General features: G+C 43.3%; 2 protein-coding genes across 7 annotated transcripts in view; one reads left to right on the top strand and one right to left on the bottom strand.

Moving 5' to 3' along the window:
* The window catches only part of TSEN54 (tRNA splicing endonuclease subunit 54), a 44,843-nt gene extending 37,602 nt beyond the window's left edge, over positions 1-7,241 (top strand). Inside the window, exons 9-10 of one of the 6 annotated variants that reach the window (XR_004540890.1) lie at positions 531-647; positions 5,690-5,826. Coding sequence is in view for 5 of the 6 variants with exons in the window: in XM_033961156.1 (XP_033817047.1) it covers positions 531-647; positions 5,690-5,840 (268 nt within the window). In the remaining variant the exon portion in view is untranslated. Of the gene's footprint in view, positions 1-530; positions 648-5,689 lie in introns of all 6 variants that reach the window. The other 5 variants (XM_033961156.1, XM_033961155.1, XM_033961157.1 and 2 more) reach the window with 5 other exon arrangements.
* LOC117367985 (tigger transposable element-derived protein 1-like) overlaps positions 1-13,501 on the bottom strand; it is a 29,054-nt gene that overhangs the window by 12,272 nt on the left and 3,281 nt on the right. Inside the window, exon 2 of the mRNA XM_033961159.1 lies at positions 8,345-9,491. Coding sequence (XP_033817050.1) covers positions 8,395-9,441 — 1,047 coding nt within the window. The 5' untranslated portion in view covers positions 9,442-9,491 and the 3' untranslated portion in view covers positions 8,345-8,394. The remainder of the gene's footprint in view (positions 1-8,344; positions 9,492-13,501) is intronic.

The following is a 13,501-nucleotide window of genomic DNA, read 5'->3' on the forward strand; positions in this document are numbered from 1 at the left end:
TTGGTGTTTCAAGTTTTGTAGTTGGTGTGCACGGGGATGTAATCTGGTCCCCCATACACGTCCGATCCATGCTCTACCATCCCTATTCACTGTGGCTTTCTCCCTGCATTATTAATGGCACCATGATACTCGTGGGTTTCCCGATGATCCATACACCTCTCTAGTTCAGACCTCAGTATTTAGTCCAGAAGACGCTAATGGTGCAGAGACCCATCTTGGGAATAAATAGGTACCATTAGTGTGCACATCAGTGGCCACATTGGTTACATGTGTCTGGAGTGCTCATATTTTTTTGATCCCTTAGTCCTTGCTACTAAGAGCCCTGCAGCCCCGTTACAAATAATTTCACTGTAGCAATGTGATGGTCCTCAGAGCTTTGGCAGAGAGACTCTCCTGTGGTATGTCAGTGATAGGCACCAAGATGAAAAGGAGGGATTCAGAAGCTTTTTCTTCTTTTGGACTAACACAGCAACCTCTTTGAAGTTTCAGGTTCTTTCTCTGTAACTTGACATCTCTCTCTCTCTCTCCAGGCCACAGGAAAACACAGAGGTAATGAAGATAGATTTTGATGTTTATCAGGCTGATGCAGCTGCAAACTTTAAAAAATCCAGCCCAGGGAAACCTTATGTCAGAATGTGTGTGCGGAGGTATGAGATCACCTGCCATTGTTTTAAAGTTTTCTTTAGATTAGGAGCATTGTCCTTCTGTAGTTACCTTTTTGTTGTCTTCTATATTGTTCCCCATACTTCCTCCTTTTTGGAGGCTAAGCAGTGCAAAGCTGAGAGATACTGATACTACAGCCGAGTATCTTTGAGCTGGCCGGCAGTACATTGCTTAGGCTTTCACCCAGGAGCTCAGAGCGCCACACTATCTTCAGCATTCTCAGCCAGAGCCACAGATCACTTTCAGGTCACATACCAGCTGCTCCATGCTTAGTGAAGCAGCCCAAAATATAATTTTAATAATAGTCGCCTAATAGTAAATTTGGAACGGTCTACATTTTGATGTCCATCCTATCGTTCTCTCTGCTAGAAACTCCCCATCCCCCATATGTCCTCTCTCCAAATTAGATTGCAAGCTCTTCTGAGAATGGACTGTCTTTTACATGTTAAATATAGAGCGCTGCGTACGCCTTTCAGTGCTATAGAAATGATATATAGTAGTAATAGTAGTTTGGGTTCATTATGTAACACCAACAGTTTCTTGACAACTATTGTTTGTATATCCTCTGCAGCATTAACCATCGATAATGAATTTCTAAAAACAGCACATCTCAAGTGCCTGATATTAGCAGATCACCCTTTTTTGGGTTGTATTTTTCCATTTTGAGCTTATTGATTGGCTTTCTGTTTTGCTGGGTGAATTTTTAAAATGGTTTGGCTTAACTGTGCACCTTTTGTATTTGGGACATCTCAGTCTATTATATTTGTTTTTTTCTGATTCACATATTTGCACTTCAGAGGTATCAGTTTTCTGATGATCAATAGGGTGGCCGTGTTGGAAGAACTTGCTAAGAGATTAAATTGTTGTTTGTTTCAAGAATGAACAGATGGTTGAATTAGCACATTTGTCATTTTTTAAGCAGTATTTTATTTTATTTTTTTAATTTCAGCCCATTTTACCCAGCAGATAAAGGCAGGAATTAAGCTCCTAGGTCAGGTATAATTAAAACAACCCCTCACAATTTTAGACCTTTCTCCTCATTCTGCAACAAGTTGACTGAAGGTAGGTGCTAATCGAGCACATGAGTTATAGAATACTAGCAGTTACACCGATAGTTTATTACAGAGTGCTAGCCACATACTTACTGGTATTTAATAACGAGGTATATAAATGTAAAGGGAGTATATGCATGGGAAGGGGATTTGTGTGGTTCCCACATTTATGTGAATAACTTATAAAATGTTGTAACTTATGTGCTAAAGTACTGCATTTAGACACATGCATCTATGCCCACTATTGGCATGGCATAAGCAGTACCAACTTACACTAGTATGCTGTAATTGAATCTGGTACCCAGATGAAGTTATGGAATTAATGCTTAACATATTGCGTCTTGGCGCCTTTTATAGAACTGCCCCCTTTGTGTATCCTGGTCTCTTTGAATGTACAGGTACAAGATCCTTTATCTGAAATTCTAAAAACCGAAAAGCTCCAGAAACCGACATTTTTTTTTGTAATACTGTTGCATTACTAGTCTGTATAAAAAATCCCACTTTCAGCATCAAAAGTGAAACATGGCCCCAAAGTCACTTCAAAGTCTTCACATTGATAATAGTTTTGTTCCCTCATCTTACTTCACGCTGGTGTACCTCTGAGGTGTCGCTGGTGGCCACAGCGACTCACACTCGTCATCTGCTGCGGCCCCCGCACACCTCTCTCTGTCTTGTCCAGCCAGGAAGTGATGTCAGCAATACAGGAGGTGGCAGAGAGAAGATTGCAATAGAGGTCTGCACGGGAACGGGGATCGCGGGGATCCCGCGGGTCCCGCGGGGATCCCGCGGGTTCCCCCCCTGGCCCACGGGACTCCCACGGGGACGCCCCCTGGCCCACGGGACTCCCACGGGGATGCCCCCCTGACCCACGGGACTCCCACGGGGACGCCCCCTTGCCCACGGGACTCCCACGGGGATGAAAACAACCTACCTAAATTCTGGCGATGCAAGTCTGGCGTCGCGTCGGGAAATAGCCATGTTGAGCAGTGAGCTCAGCACGTACACAGATGAAAGCCTTGCTTGCTGATTGGTCCGGCGGCCCCGCCCCACCGTGCCGCCGGACCAATCAGCAAGCAAGGCTTTCATCTGTGTACGTGCTGAGCTCACTGCTCAGCATGGCTATTTCCCGACGCGGGCATTAGGCTGTTTTTTGTCATTTCGGGTGGGGGATGGTAGCGGCAGCAGCAGCCTGAAAAAGAAATCATCCTGGCCGGGTTCGGTGTCATGCTCCGGAGCTTCTACAGCCTTCCTATCTCCCTCTCCCTTCTACCTGCGGCTCTCTTCGGCAACTTAGCAGCAACGATCGACACAAGCTTCTGGCGTCGGGGCCTACCCTCTGCGAGTCCCGCTTGTTTCAACTTCCTTTTTCCACAAAGGTGGGACTCGTAGAGGGAAGGCCTCGATGTCGGCAGCTTGTCTTGATCACCGCTGCTGACGAGTTGCTTAAGAGAGCAGGGGGGTGTTGCCAGGTGCAGGTAGAAGGGAGAGGGCCAGATGCAGGACTCGTGGGTGAGGGAGGAGAAGAGAGAGGGGAGAGAAACAAAAGGAAATATTTCATACTGGGCTGGGCCGGAGTGGAGAGAGGGTGGAAAGATTCTGGCTACAGGGTGCATTAACAAAGGAAAAAGGGGGAAAGCTGAAAATGGAGATAGTGACACAAAGAAGAGAAAGGGTAAGCAGGACCTTCTGAATAAGGATAGAGATACAGAGGGGACATGAAGAGGAGGTGAAATAGAGACATAGAAGTAATGCTGAAAAAGTGTGTGTGGGGGGGGGGAGATAAAGACATTGAAAGGGCAAATGGTGAATATGGGGTAAAGACAAGGACAGAGACAAATGAAGATTCTGAAAAAGTGGGGAGATAGGGATATAGGTGAGATGGACACAAAGAAGGGTGATGCTGGAAAATAGGTGGAATGGTAATTCTGACAGACACAGAAGGGAAATGCTGGATCAAGGAGAGATGGGGCTCAGGCTGGATGGAATGAGGAGAAATGCCTTGTTGGCCCGGAACTTCCTCTCCTACGTCAGAATTGACGTCAGGGAGCGGAATGCTGGTCAGCGCGACGCTTCTGCAGGGAAAGCTTGGGACAGCGGTGGCTTGGGGACTATTCCCCGATGGCGGTGGCAGCAAACCGAGTGGCTTTGGGGGAGGGCACGGAGAAAGAAAGAAAGGGGGCAGACAGAGAGACAGAAAGAAGGGGGAACAGGGAGACAGAAAGAAAAAGTTGGGGGAGAGAATGAGGTCTGGAGGAGAGGAAACATACAGGAGGCTGAAAGAAAGGAAGAAAGATTGGATGCACAGTCAGAAGAAGAAAGTGCAACCAGAGACTCATGAAATCACCAAACAGCAAAGGTAGGAAAAATGATTTTATTTTCAATTTAGTGATCAAAATGTGTCTGTTTTGAGAATTTATATCTGTTGTCTATATTTTGCACTATGGCTCCCTTTTACTAAACCGCAATATTGTTTTTTAGCGCAGGGAGCCTATGAGCATTGAGAGCAGCGCGAGGCATTCAGCGTAACTCCCTGTGCTAAAACCTACTATTGTGGTTTAGTAAAAAGGGAGGGGGTGTATTTGTCTATTTTTGTATTTTGTTACCGAGGTGACATTGCATAGAGTCATCTGCCTTGGGAAATGTATATGGCAGATATCTTTGTTTTGTGTTCAAAAGAAAAGGAAATGCATTTCTGGTTTTATTTCTACAGTGTTGAAGTACTTGTTGGCCCTTGCTGTGACTGGTGGGGATCCCCAAGCACCGCCAGCAGAGGACCTCCTCTAGAGATGGTCAGAACTCCCCTCCACCAAGCGCAGCAGTCGCTGGCAGCATCCATGAGCCACTGAGGTGCCAGCATCTGTGACTCAGGGACGCTACTGCTGCCTGCCAAGCTTGGCAAAAGGGACCCCAGGCCAACTGCAAAGGAAGTCCTCAGCTGACAGTTTGTGGGTTCTCATCAGCTGAGTATTTATATTTTATATTTACATTAGAGGTTCTGGTAGAAACCCATTTACAAAGTATGTATTCTTCCCAATTAATATTTCCAAATTAATAGTCTCTTTGCTTATTTGTAAATGGGTCTCTACCAGAGCCTTTAATTCAGTAGCATAATTAAATAAAATAACTATTTCTGAAGTTTATAGGGAAGGATGGTGACGGAGGGGATTCCTCGCGGGGACGGGTGGGGACGGAGGGGATTCCTCGCGGGGACGGGTGGGGACGGAGGGGATTCCTCGCGGGGACGGGGGGGGACGGAGGGATTCCTCACGGGGACGGGTGGGGACGGAGGGATTCCTCACGGGGACGGGTGGGGATGGGTGGGATTTTGGCGGGGACGGGTGGGGACGGGTGGGATTTCTGTCCCCGCGCAACTCTCTAGATTGCAAGGCCGTAGCAGGTGACAAACATGCATCACTATGGCTACCAGCATCACATCATTCCAAAAATTGAAAAATTCCAAACTCCGAAATGTCTCTGGCCCCAAGCATTTCAGATGAAGGATCTTGTATATAAGAACATAAGACATAAAATCATAAGAATAGCCTTACTGGGTGAGGCCAGTGGTTCATCCAGCCCAGTATCCCGTCTTCATGGTGGCTAATCCAGGTCACAAGTACATGGCAAAATCCCAAATAGTGGCAACATTCTATGCTACCAAACTAGGGCAAGCAGTGGTTTCCCCCATGTCTGTCTCAATAGCAGACTATGGACGTTTCCTCCAGAAATCTGTCCAAACCATTTTTAAAACCAGCTACATTAACCTGTACTTGGATGTTGAGAACATCATACATGGTAGCGCCTTCTGGAGGGCTTGTTTAGTTGGGTTCGGAGATGCATTTTCAGTCCCAATAAGCATATGTATGCATACAGAATTGAAAGCCTGGAATAATCTCAGTGGAAACAGATCACTTGTGATCTTGGAAATGATGTCAATAATTTCTGAAAACAAGTGGAATTCTTGTCTCTCAATACAGATTTGAGGAGCAGGTTCCAGATCTGCGGGCGGTGAAACAGCTTACTTATCAAAGTGAAGATGTGCCAGTTGTCTTTGCACTAGTGGACAATGGAGACATTGCCTTTTATGCCTTCAAAGATTTTAAACTCCCCACTGATATGTATCATTGACATAGTAGAAAAGGACAAGGGTAAAACAAAAGCATTGTTTACCCAGAGTTCCAGTTACTAATTGAAGCCGTATTCTGCCTTCATTGTACTCTGCTTCCTGTATTTTTCAGTTAGGGAAATACCTGTTGGAATCTCCATATGCAGTATTTTATTTTAAGAGTCTATGCAACTGCAGCAAGGAAGCCAGTGCCAACCTTGATAAAGCATCTCCAACAAGAAACTCATGTTTAGCTCAGAATTTACATTCATAAGAAGAATATATATCTTCTTAAAACTGTATATAACTTGCTTTTATATGGGGAAAACCAAAGCAATAAAAATGTATTTTCTGTAACAAAAGAATATTTTTTAATGGTTTCTTGTTTGGATGTCTGATCTGTTAAGTAGCTTTAATTCTTGTGTTATGTTGAATGCTTTAGGTCTTCTGTTTGATGTTTATAACATTAGGGATAGTGCACAGAAAGACTTAATGAACAAGGACATTGTTCCTTTTCTGTTTTTATTATACTGACTACAAGAGCAGAATAAAAACCCCAGGTGAAAAAAAGAGGATGTTGTGACTATCATTACTGGCTTCAAGCTTTCTGGATCCTAGAGGGAACTGCCGGCATCATATAGTAAGTCCACAGGAAGAACAGCTGTGGACATGTCCTTCAGGCCAGAGGAGATGCACCAGCCCACCAGATCTTCTTATCAGGCAGGATGCCCCAAGCAGTATTAGCCACTTGGCCAAGCATTACATCAGCACTTTTAGGGACCTATTTACCAAAGTGCACTTAATATTTGTTACTAAAAATCAGCTGTATTCCCTGCATCGTACTATACAGTTAGCACAGACAAAAAGTTCCTTTTCATATAATAAATGCATGGCACACAGTGTGCTGCAGTGCAACATTTATGGAGGTGGTATGTTCATACATGGTAACTACTTCCACGTTGTGTAATGCCTAGTCCCCATCCATTTTCTATCCTGTTCCATAGCAGCTATTCCTTCTGTGCAACAGAATGATTGTGGACAATTTATCTTTACACTTTAGAATTGTTTTGGCTGTTTAGATCAGTTCATGTTGAAGTATGCCCAGAGCCCTGATTCTTATAGACTACTTTGTGGATTTAAAGTAGTTTTCTTTTCGTTTGGCACTGTCAGTACAAGATGATATGCACTATAGAATGGATGGCTCACTCCCAGTGGGTACTGTGATGTATGTTACAGAATGACACGGGGAAAAAATTTGTCCCCATTCCTGCGACCACCATCCCTAGCCCATCCCCATAACCACTGTCCCCGTAGCATCCATACAAGCCTCAGTACTGTGATATTTAGCTTATTCCTTCTTTATAAATCAAAATTCTGGCTGCTGAACTAGAGAAAGAGATATTCAGCTGGCAGGGCTTTGTTTATAAATTTTTATCAGCACAACTAATATACTACTTTATCCTAAAGCAATAAAATTAAAAAAAAAAAATTTTCTACCTTTGTTGTCTGGTTTTTGCTTTCCTCATCTTCTCATTCAATTCCTTCCATTCACTGTCTATCTTCTCCCTGCGTCTTCCATTTGCTCTGTTACTGTGCCTCTCCCTTCATCCCCCCCAATTGGTCTGTCACCCATCTTATTACCTCTGCCCTCCCCCATAGTCTGGCATCTCTGTCTTCTTCTCCACAGTGAAGCAATCACAGATCACGAGGTCCAGTATCCCCACCCGGTTGTCACATCCTATGTCCTGCCATCTCCCTCCCTCCGCCTCACCTTAGGTGCAGACTTTAATTCTTCTCCCAGCCGCATGCTTTCAATAAGCCGCATGGTTGCTTGAATTGTTGAATCTTCTCTGACGCAACTGGAAACAGGAAGTTGCATCAGAGGAGAAGATTCAACAACTCGAGCAGCCGCGCGTGGGGCTTATTGAGTGTGCGGCTGGGAGAAGAAGAATTAAAGTCTGCATGTAAAGTGAGGTGGAGGGAGGGAGATGGCAGGATGTGGGATGTGACGATTGAGTGGGGATACTGGACCTTGTGATCTGTGATTGCTTCACTGCAGAGACAAGACCATTCACTGCTCCACTTCTCTCCCCGTTTCAGCGGGTTACCCGTGGCTAGCCACGGGTAACAACCACTGTGTCATTCTCTAATGTATGTGCTTCAAGAGCTTCCCTGGACTCCAAAACCTGAAATGAGGGGATAGGATTTAGGGGAAAGGAGCATGGTACAGAGCTGGAGAGTTGAACTGTCAAAATCTGCCATCTGAATTAATTTACAGGCAGTCCCCGGGTTAAGAACAAGCTCTGTTTTTAAAACTGTTATTTTGGTGGGGTGTTTCAGGCTTATTTAGTTTTATTTCTGAATAATCTGATTTTAAGATGAATTTGTATGTAACTCAGATCATGTGAGAATCTGTGTGTATTTATGTTCTGTACAGTACACAGTCTTTAAAAACATTAAAGAATCAGTCCTCAAAACAAAGTACTGTAGTTTAAATACAAAGAGAAGATAGGAGGTTTACACTTACTTTCGTTCTTCACCGTACTGCATACTGGAAGGGGTGTGCATGACGTAACATTAATTGGATGATGGAGAGTTGGCAACTATTGAAGATGGGTCTTGTGTTGGAGATAATGGGCATGATGCTGGAGAGTGAGGGTTTACTTCTGAAGAGCCAGTATTTGCTGTCTGTTGATGAGGGTTCACTACTGGTTTTGCTGGATATGACTTCTTGAAAATAGGCAGCAAGGCAGGAGCATTTTTTTTCTCATTATAAATAGTTTTATAGCAGCTGAGGTCCTCGTTAACTGCACGGTAAACTTTGGTAAACCTCTCTGTATTAGGATCTTGTTCCTCTAATTTTGCCATCCCTGCTTCAATGAGACGAAAGGCTTCAGCTAACTCTTTTGTCATAAATTTTTTCTGTTCTGGCGTGTCAAGTTTGCCATTTTCCTCCTTCAATGCTTTATGCCCTGGTGTACTTTTTTCCTCTTTCAAAATGTAGGTTTTTTTCAGGCATTTTTTCCAGAATAACCCGGTTTCATTGACATTAAAAATTTGGTCTGGCGTATAACCTCCCTCCTCAATGATATTTTTAAACTGTTCAGGAAATACTCTCGCATCTCTTACATCGGCACTTGCTGCTTCACCTTGTACTTTAATGTTGTGCAAATTTGCTCTGACTTTAAAGCGGTTGAACCAGCCCCTACTGGCTACAAATTCTTCATCACACTCATCATTTTCTTTATGAGCTTTTAAATCACTGAAAAGGCTTCGTGCCTTTGCCTGAACTAACGAAAGGCTAATAGGTATATTACGCTGATTTTGATCTTCTAACCAAATTATGAGTAACTTTTCCATTTTGATAATTAAACCACTGCGTTGCTTGGTAATAACTGTAGCTTTCATTGGTGCATAGCCTTTCACATAATCCATTATTCTCACTTTATCTTTCAGAATTGTTCCAATGGTTGATCGACTGTAGCCTAACGCTTTGCCAATGAATGATGGCGTTTCACCTCTTTCTGATCGCTTTATTATTTCAACTTTCTGTTCAATTGTGATTGTTCTCCTTTTCTTTGATGCATCACCAGCACTAGCATCGGATTTACGCTTTTGAGACATTTGGAGGCATCTAACTGTGCGTCAAAGGCATTCAACTTGTTTCTCAAGATCTAAGGATTAAAAAAAGTGAACAAATTTAATGTCACATAACAGTCCCTGGATAACAGCAGCCTGAAGACAGGCTGACTTTTCCCAGACTCTAGGTCTTCCCTCTGCTGCATCCTGTCTATGGGAAATTGCAGCGGGGAGACCGAGGGACTGGCTAATGAAAACCTGTCTTTAGACTGCTGCTACTGGGAAGAGGGGAGAGAGAAAGGGATTCATGCTAGACTGAAGTGAGATGCCGGACCTAGGGGGGTGAGAATGGGTGTAAGCCGTCCAGGATTACCAATGGTGTGGGATAGTAAAATTTTAAGAAACTTTAAAATTTGGAATGCTGGGGAATACATTGAAGAAAGCTGTCACCATTTCAGTTACCCCGGTCCTGAGCTCTGCATGCACTGACTCCGGATGGATCGTTTTCATTTCCGGAGTGCACTGAAAATGACTGACATTGGGATCTGCCGCCACAAGGATGGAAAGCGCATATCTTCCTCTCCGTTTCCCCCTGCATGCCTCTTTAAACATTTGCTGGCATGAGCAGCATCTTCCACTTGCTGCTCACATTGGTTCCCTTCTGATGTCACTTCCTGGTCATGGGACCAGGATGTAACGTTGCAGCGAGCAGCTGGTGGAAGGTGCTGGTAAACAGTTGAAGAGGTACGTGGGGGGGGGGGGGGGGAGTACAGAGGGCACTCAACCAGCAGGGAAGAGTGGATGGAAAGCTGACATCAGATGATCTGCCGCCGCCCCATTCGTAAGTATGAGTCTGACGTAAGTCAGATGTTCGTAATTCGGGGACTGCCTGAACCTGGCTAAATCCTAATAAAACAAGTAAATGCTCATAAATGAAAGAGCTATAGGCTACTTTTACTTACAAAAATATATCCAAGGCTATTTTTCCTGAAATGTAAATATGTTTACAGCTTTGACCAAACTTATAATGGGGCTTGGGCAGAAGTAGAATCCTGTGTGTATGGTGAATAGTGCAAGGTGCAGACACTGGAGTGTGCAAGGAAGGCAACCAATTGCTTCACCCCTCTCCTTCGTTTCATGTCCTGCTTAGAGTCTTTTGTACACATACATTTGTCCACTATGCCAAGGCAGCAAGCCAGGAGAGATGGGAAATGTAACCTGTTACCTCAAAGTTACATGCAAGGCAGAAAATACAGTAACTATTTTATCAGTGCTTCAAGAACAGAAATTAGGATAAGATGAACAAATATCTTGATAATACACAGTATCATAGTATAAACATTGCTGGATTTCTGGCTTTAAAAAATGACTAAATTCAGCTTTCTTCTAGATGTTTAGCTTATGAATTTAAGCTGGCCATTATAGCTTAACCAAATAAAGGCTGAAAACACTCCTTAATTTCTGTTACATTTTTATTATATTTTGACAAATTCTGAAGATGTGTTTCATGAAAAGGATGTCTCATCTAAGTGAAGTTTCTATTAATTTAAGCTCTATTTTGGATTTACTTTATAACATTTTTTTGTGTGTGTGTGTGAATACAGCCTCTATTCATTTTACTCTTCATTTGTTTGAAGGGTTTGGTTTATAAAGCTTTATTTTTTATGATGATGGTCAGGCATTAACGCTCTTGCCTGATTTGCCTTGTTTTGTTGTTAAATTAAAATAACCACAACTCAATAACAACAAATTAAACAACAAAACAAGCCAACATTTATTTTACAAATCAAGTTTCATGCTTCTTTAAATTCACCTCTGTTCAGTTATTTACGGTCAGAGACATAATAAATGTTCCATTTCAAGAACTTTGCCTAGTTCACTATGGCACATCGGCCAATAGACTGGAGTAAAAAAGGTCAAAGAGTCATGAATTTGATATACACTTCTTCCTCCATATTCGCGGTTTCGATTATTCATGGTTTTTAGCTTGCTGGCTCCTCCCCTCAATTATGTCAGCTTGCATAGAGAAATCGTTCATTCCAAGCGTTTACAGAGAAAATTGCTGATTCCCACCACTTTCTTCACCGTGTTTTGCCTCTCCTTCAGAAACAGGCCAGGTCTCCCATGTTATTCGCAGTTTCACCATATTCACGATGGTTTTTAATAGAAAACAGCGAATAACATATGAAAAAGTATTTGCGGTTTTTCTGTATTTGCGGTTCTGATAATCCTCTATCACAGCGAATACGGAGGGAGAAGTGTACTGCTTTCTGTGGTACAACCAAAGCGATTTTTATTTAACATATGTAAGCATTTTCTCTGCAACTAGCGGACTCACAATATAACTCCCCTCCCTTTTATGAAGCCGCGTGAGGAGGGTGTGAGTGGTTGGCTTAGCCTCTCCTTTGCTCTCTAGACCAGTGTTTTTCAACCGCGAGATGATGCCTGGTGTGCCGCAGGGCCGCCATCAGGGCAGTACTACCAGTCCTGCATTCAGGGGCCCGGAGCTGACAGGGGGCCCGAGGCAGGGGCGCCAGTAGCTCGCCAAGGCAAAGTGAGTCGATCACCCAGGACTCACTTTGTCTTGGTGATCTAATCTATCGAGCCAATAAGTCTTCTTCTCCCCGATGTCAATTCTGCAGTCGGAGAGGAAGTTCGGGCCAGCCAATCGCTGCCTGGCTGGGCGGAACTTCCTCTCCGATTGCAGAATTGACGTCAGGGAGAGCATGCGTCGGCGTCGGCTTTGGGGCCTGTTATCCATTGGTGGGTCCTGTTCCCCGATGGCAGCGGCAGTGGCTTGGTTAACGGCAGGGAGGGAGAAAGAAAGAAAGGGGGCAGGCAGGGAAACAGAAGGAAAGAAGAGAAACAGAAAAAAAGAAAGAAAGGTCAGGGAGAGAGGAAGAAAAAGTTGGGGGAGGGAATGAGGTGTGGAGGAGAGAAAGCATACAGGCTGATAGAAGGGAAGAAAGATTGGATGCACAGTCAGAAGAAGAAAGTGCAACCAGAAATCACCAGACAAGGTAGGAAAAATGATTTTATTTTAAATTTAGCAAAGTGGAGGCAGTATTACCACAGTTTTCAAAGGAATTTGCCCAAATAACTTAATAGTTAACTGGGTAAATTCCCAGAGATGAAAACTTCCCTTCACTTACCATGCACAGTTCTGAATTTATATCGGCTGTCTATATTTTACAATATGGTCACCTTTTACTAAACCGCAATAGTGGTTTTTAGCGCAGGAAGCCTATGAGCGTCAAGAGCAGCGCTGGGCATTCAGCGCAGCTCCCTGCGCTAAAAACTGCTATTGTGGTTTAATAAAAAGGATGGAGGGTATATTTGTCTATTTTTGTATGCTATAAAAACCAAATACAGAGAGACTGAGAGCTGTTGACGAAGAGCTACGTGTGTGTCTTTCTTCGATTCCAGCCAGAATATCAGCTTTGTGTTCAGCCAAACAGGCCCAGGTTTCGCACTGAATAAAGTATTTTATAATTTTTCACTATTCTGTTTACTTAATATTTCATAATAAAGTAATTATAAAATACTTTCTTTGTGTTTATTTGATTCCTATTCAAGAGAATTACTTTATATATAGTCAATATAGGCACAGAGTTATATTTTTAACATTTTCTAATGGTGGTGTGCCTCGTGATTTTTTTCATGAAACAAGTGTGCCTTTGCCCAAAAAAAGTTGAAAAACACTGCTCTAGACAATGCACCTGATCAGAAGGCTGGCAAAACAATGGATATTCTGACGTAGTGGGGGTTTCAGTGCATAGACCATCCTTCCTACGCCCTAGATCTTGCTCCATCTGTTTCTAAACCTTATAAAAAGTTTGAATGGGTGACGATTTTTGAGTAATTCGGAGGTGATTGCAGCAGCAGAGCAGTATTTCAGTGACCAGATATTGTTGTATATTTTTAGAAGGGTTACAGAAACTTCAGACATGATACGCCAAGTGTGTTGAACTTAAGGGTGAATATGTGGAATAACTTGAAAGTTTCATGGCTCCACATCATTCCTTTCTTGGGTGGGCTGAGAACTTTTCAGCACCCCCTCATAGCAGATGTCTTTGCATTGTATTCAAGAGAAAAGGAAGTGTAT

This window comes from Geotrypetes seraphini, chromosome 10 (assembly GCF_902459505.1).
Source record: "Geotrypetes seraphini chromosome 10, aGeoSer1.1, whole genome shotgun sequence".
In the NCBI taxonomy this organism is placed as follows: domain Eukaryota; kingdom Metazoa; phylum Chordata; class Amphibia; order Gymnophiona; family Dermophiidae; genus Geotrypetes; species Geotrypetes seraphini.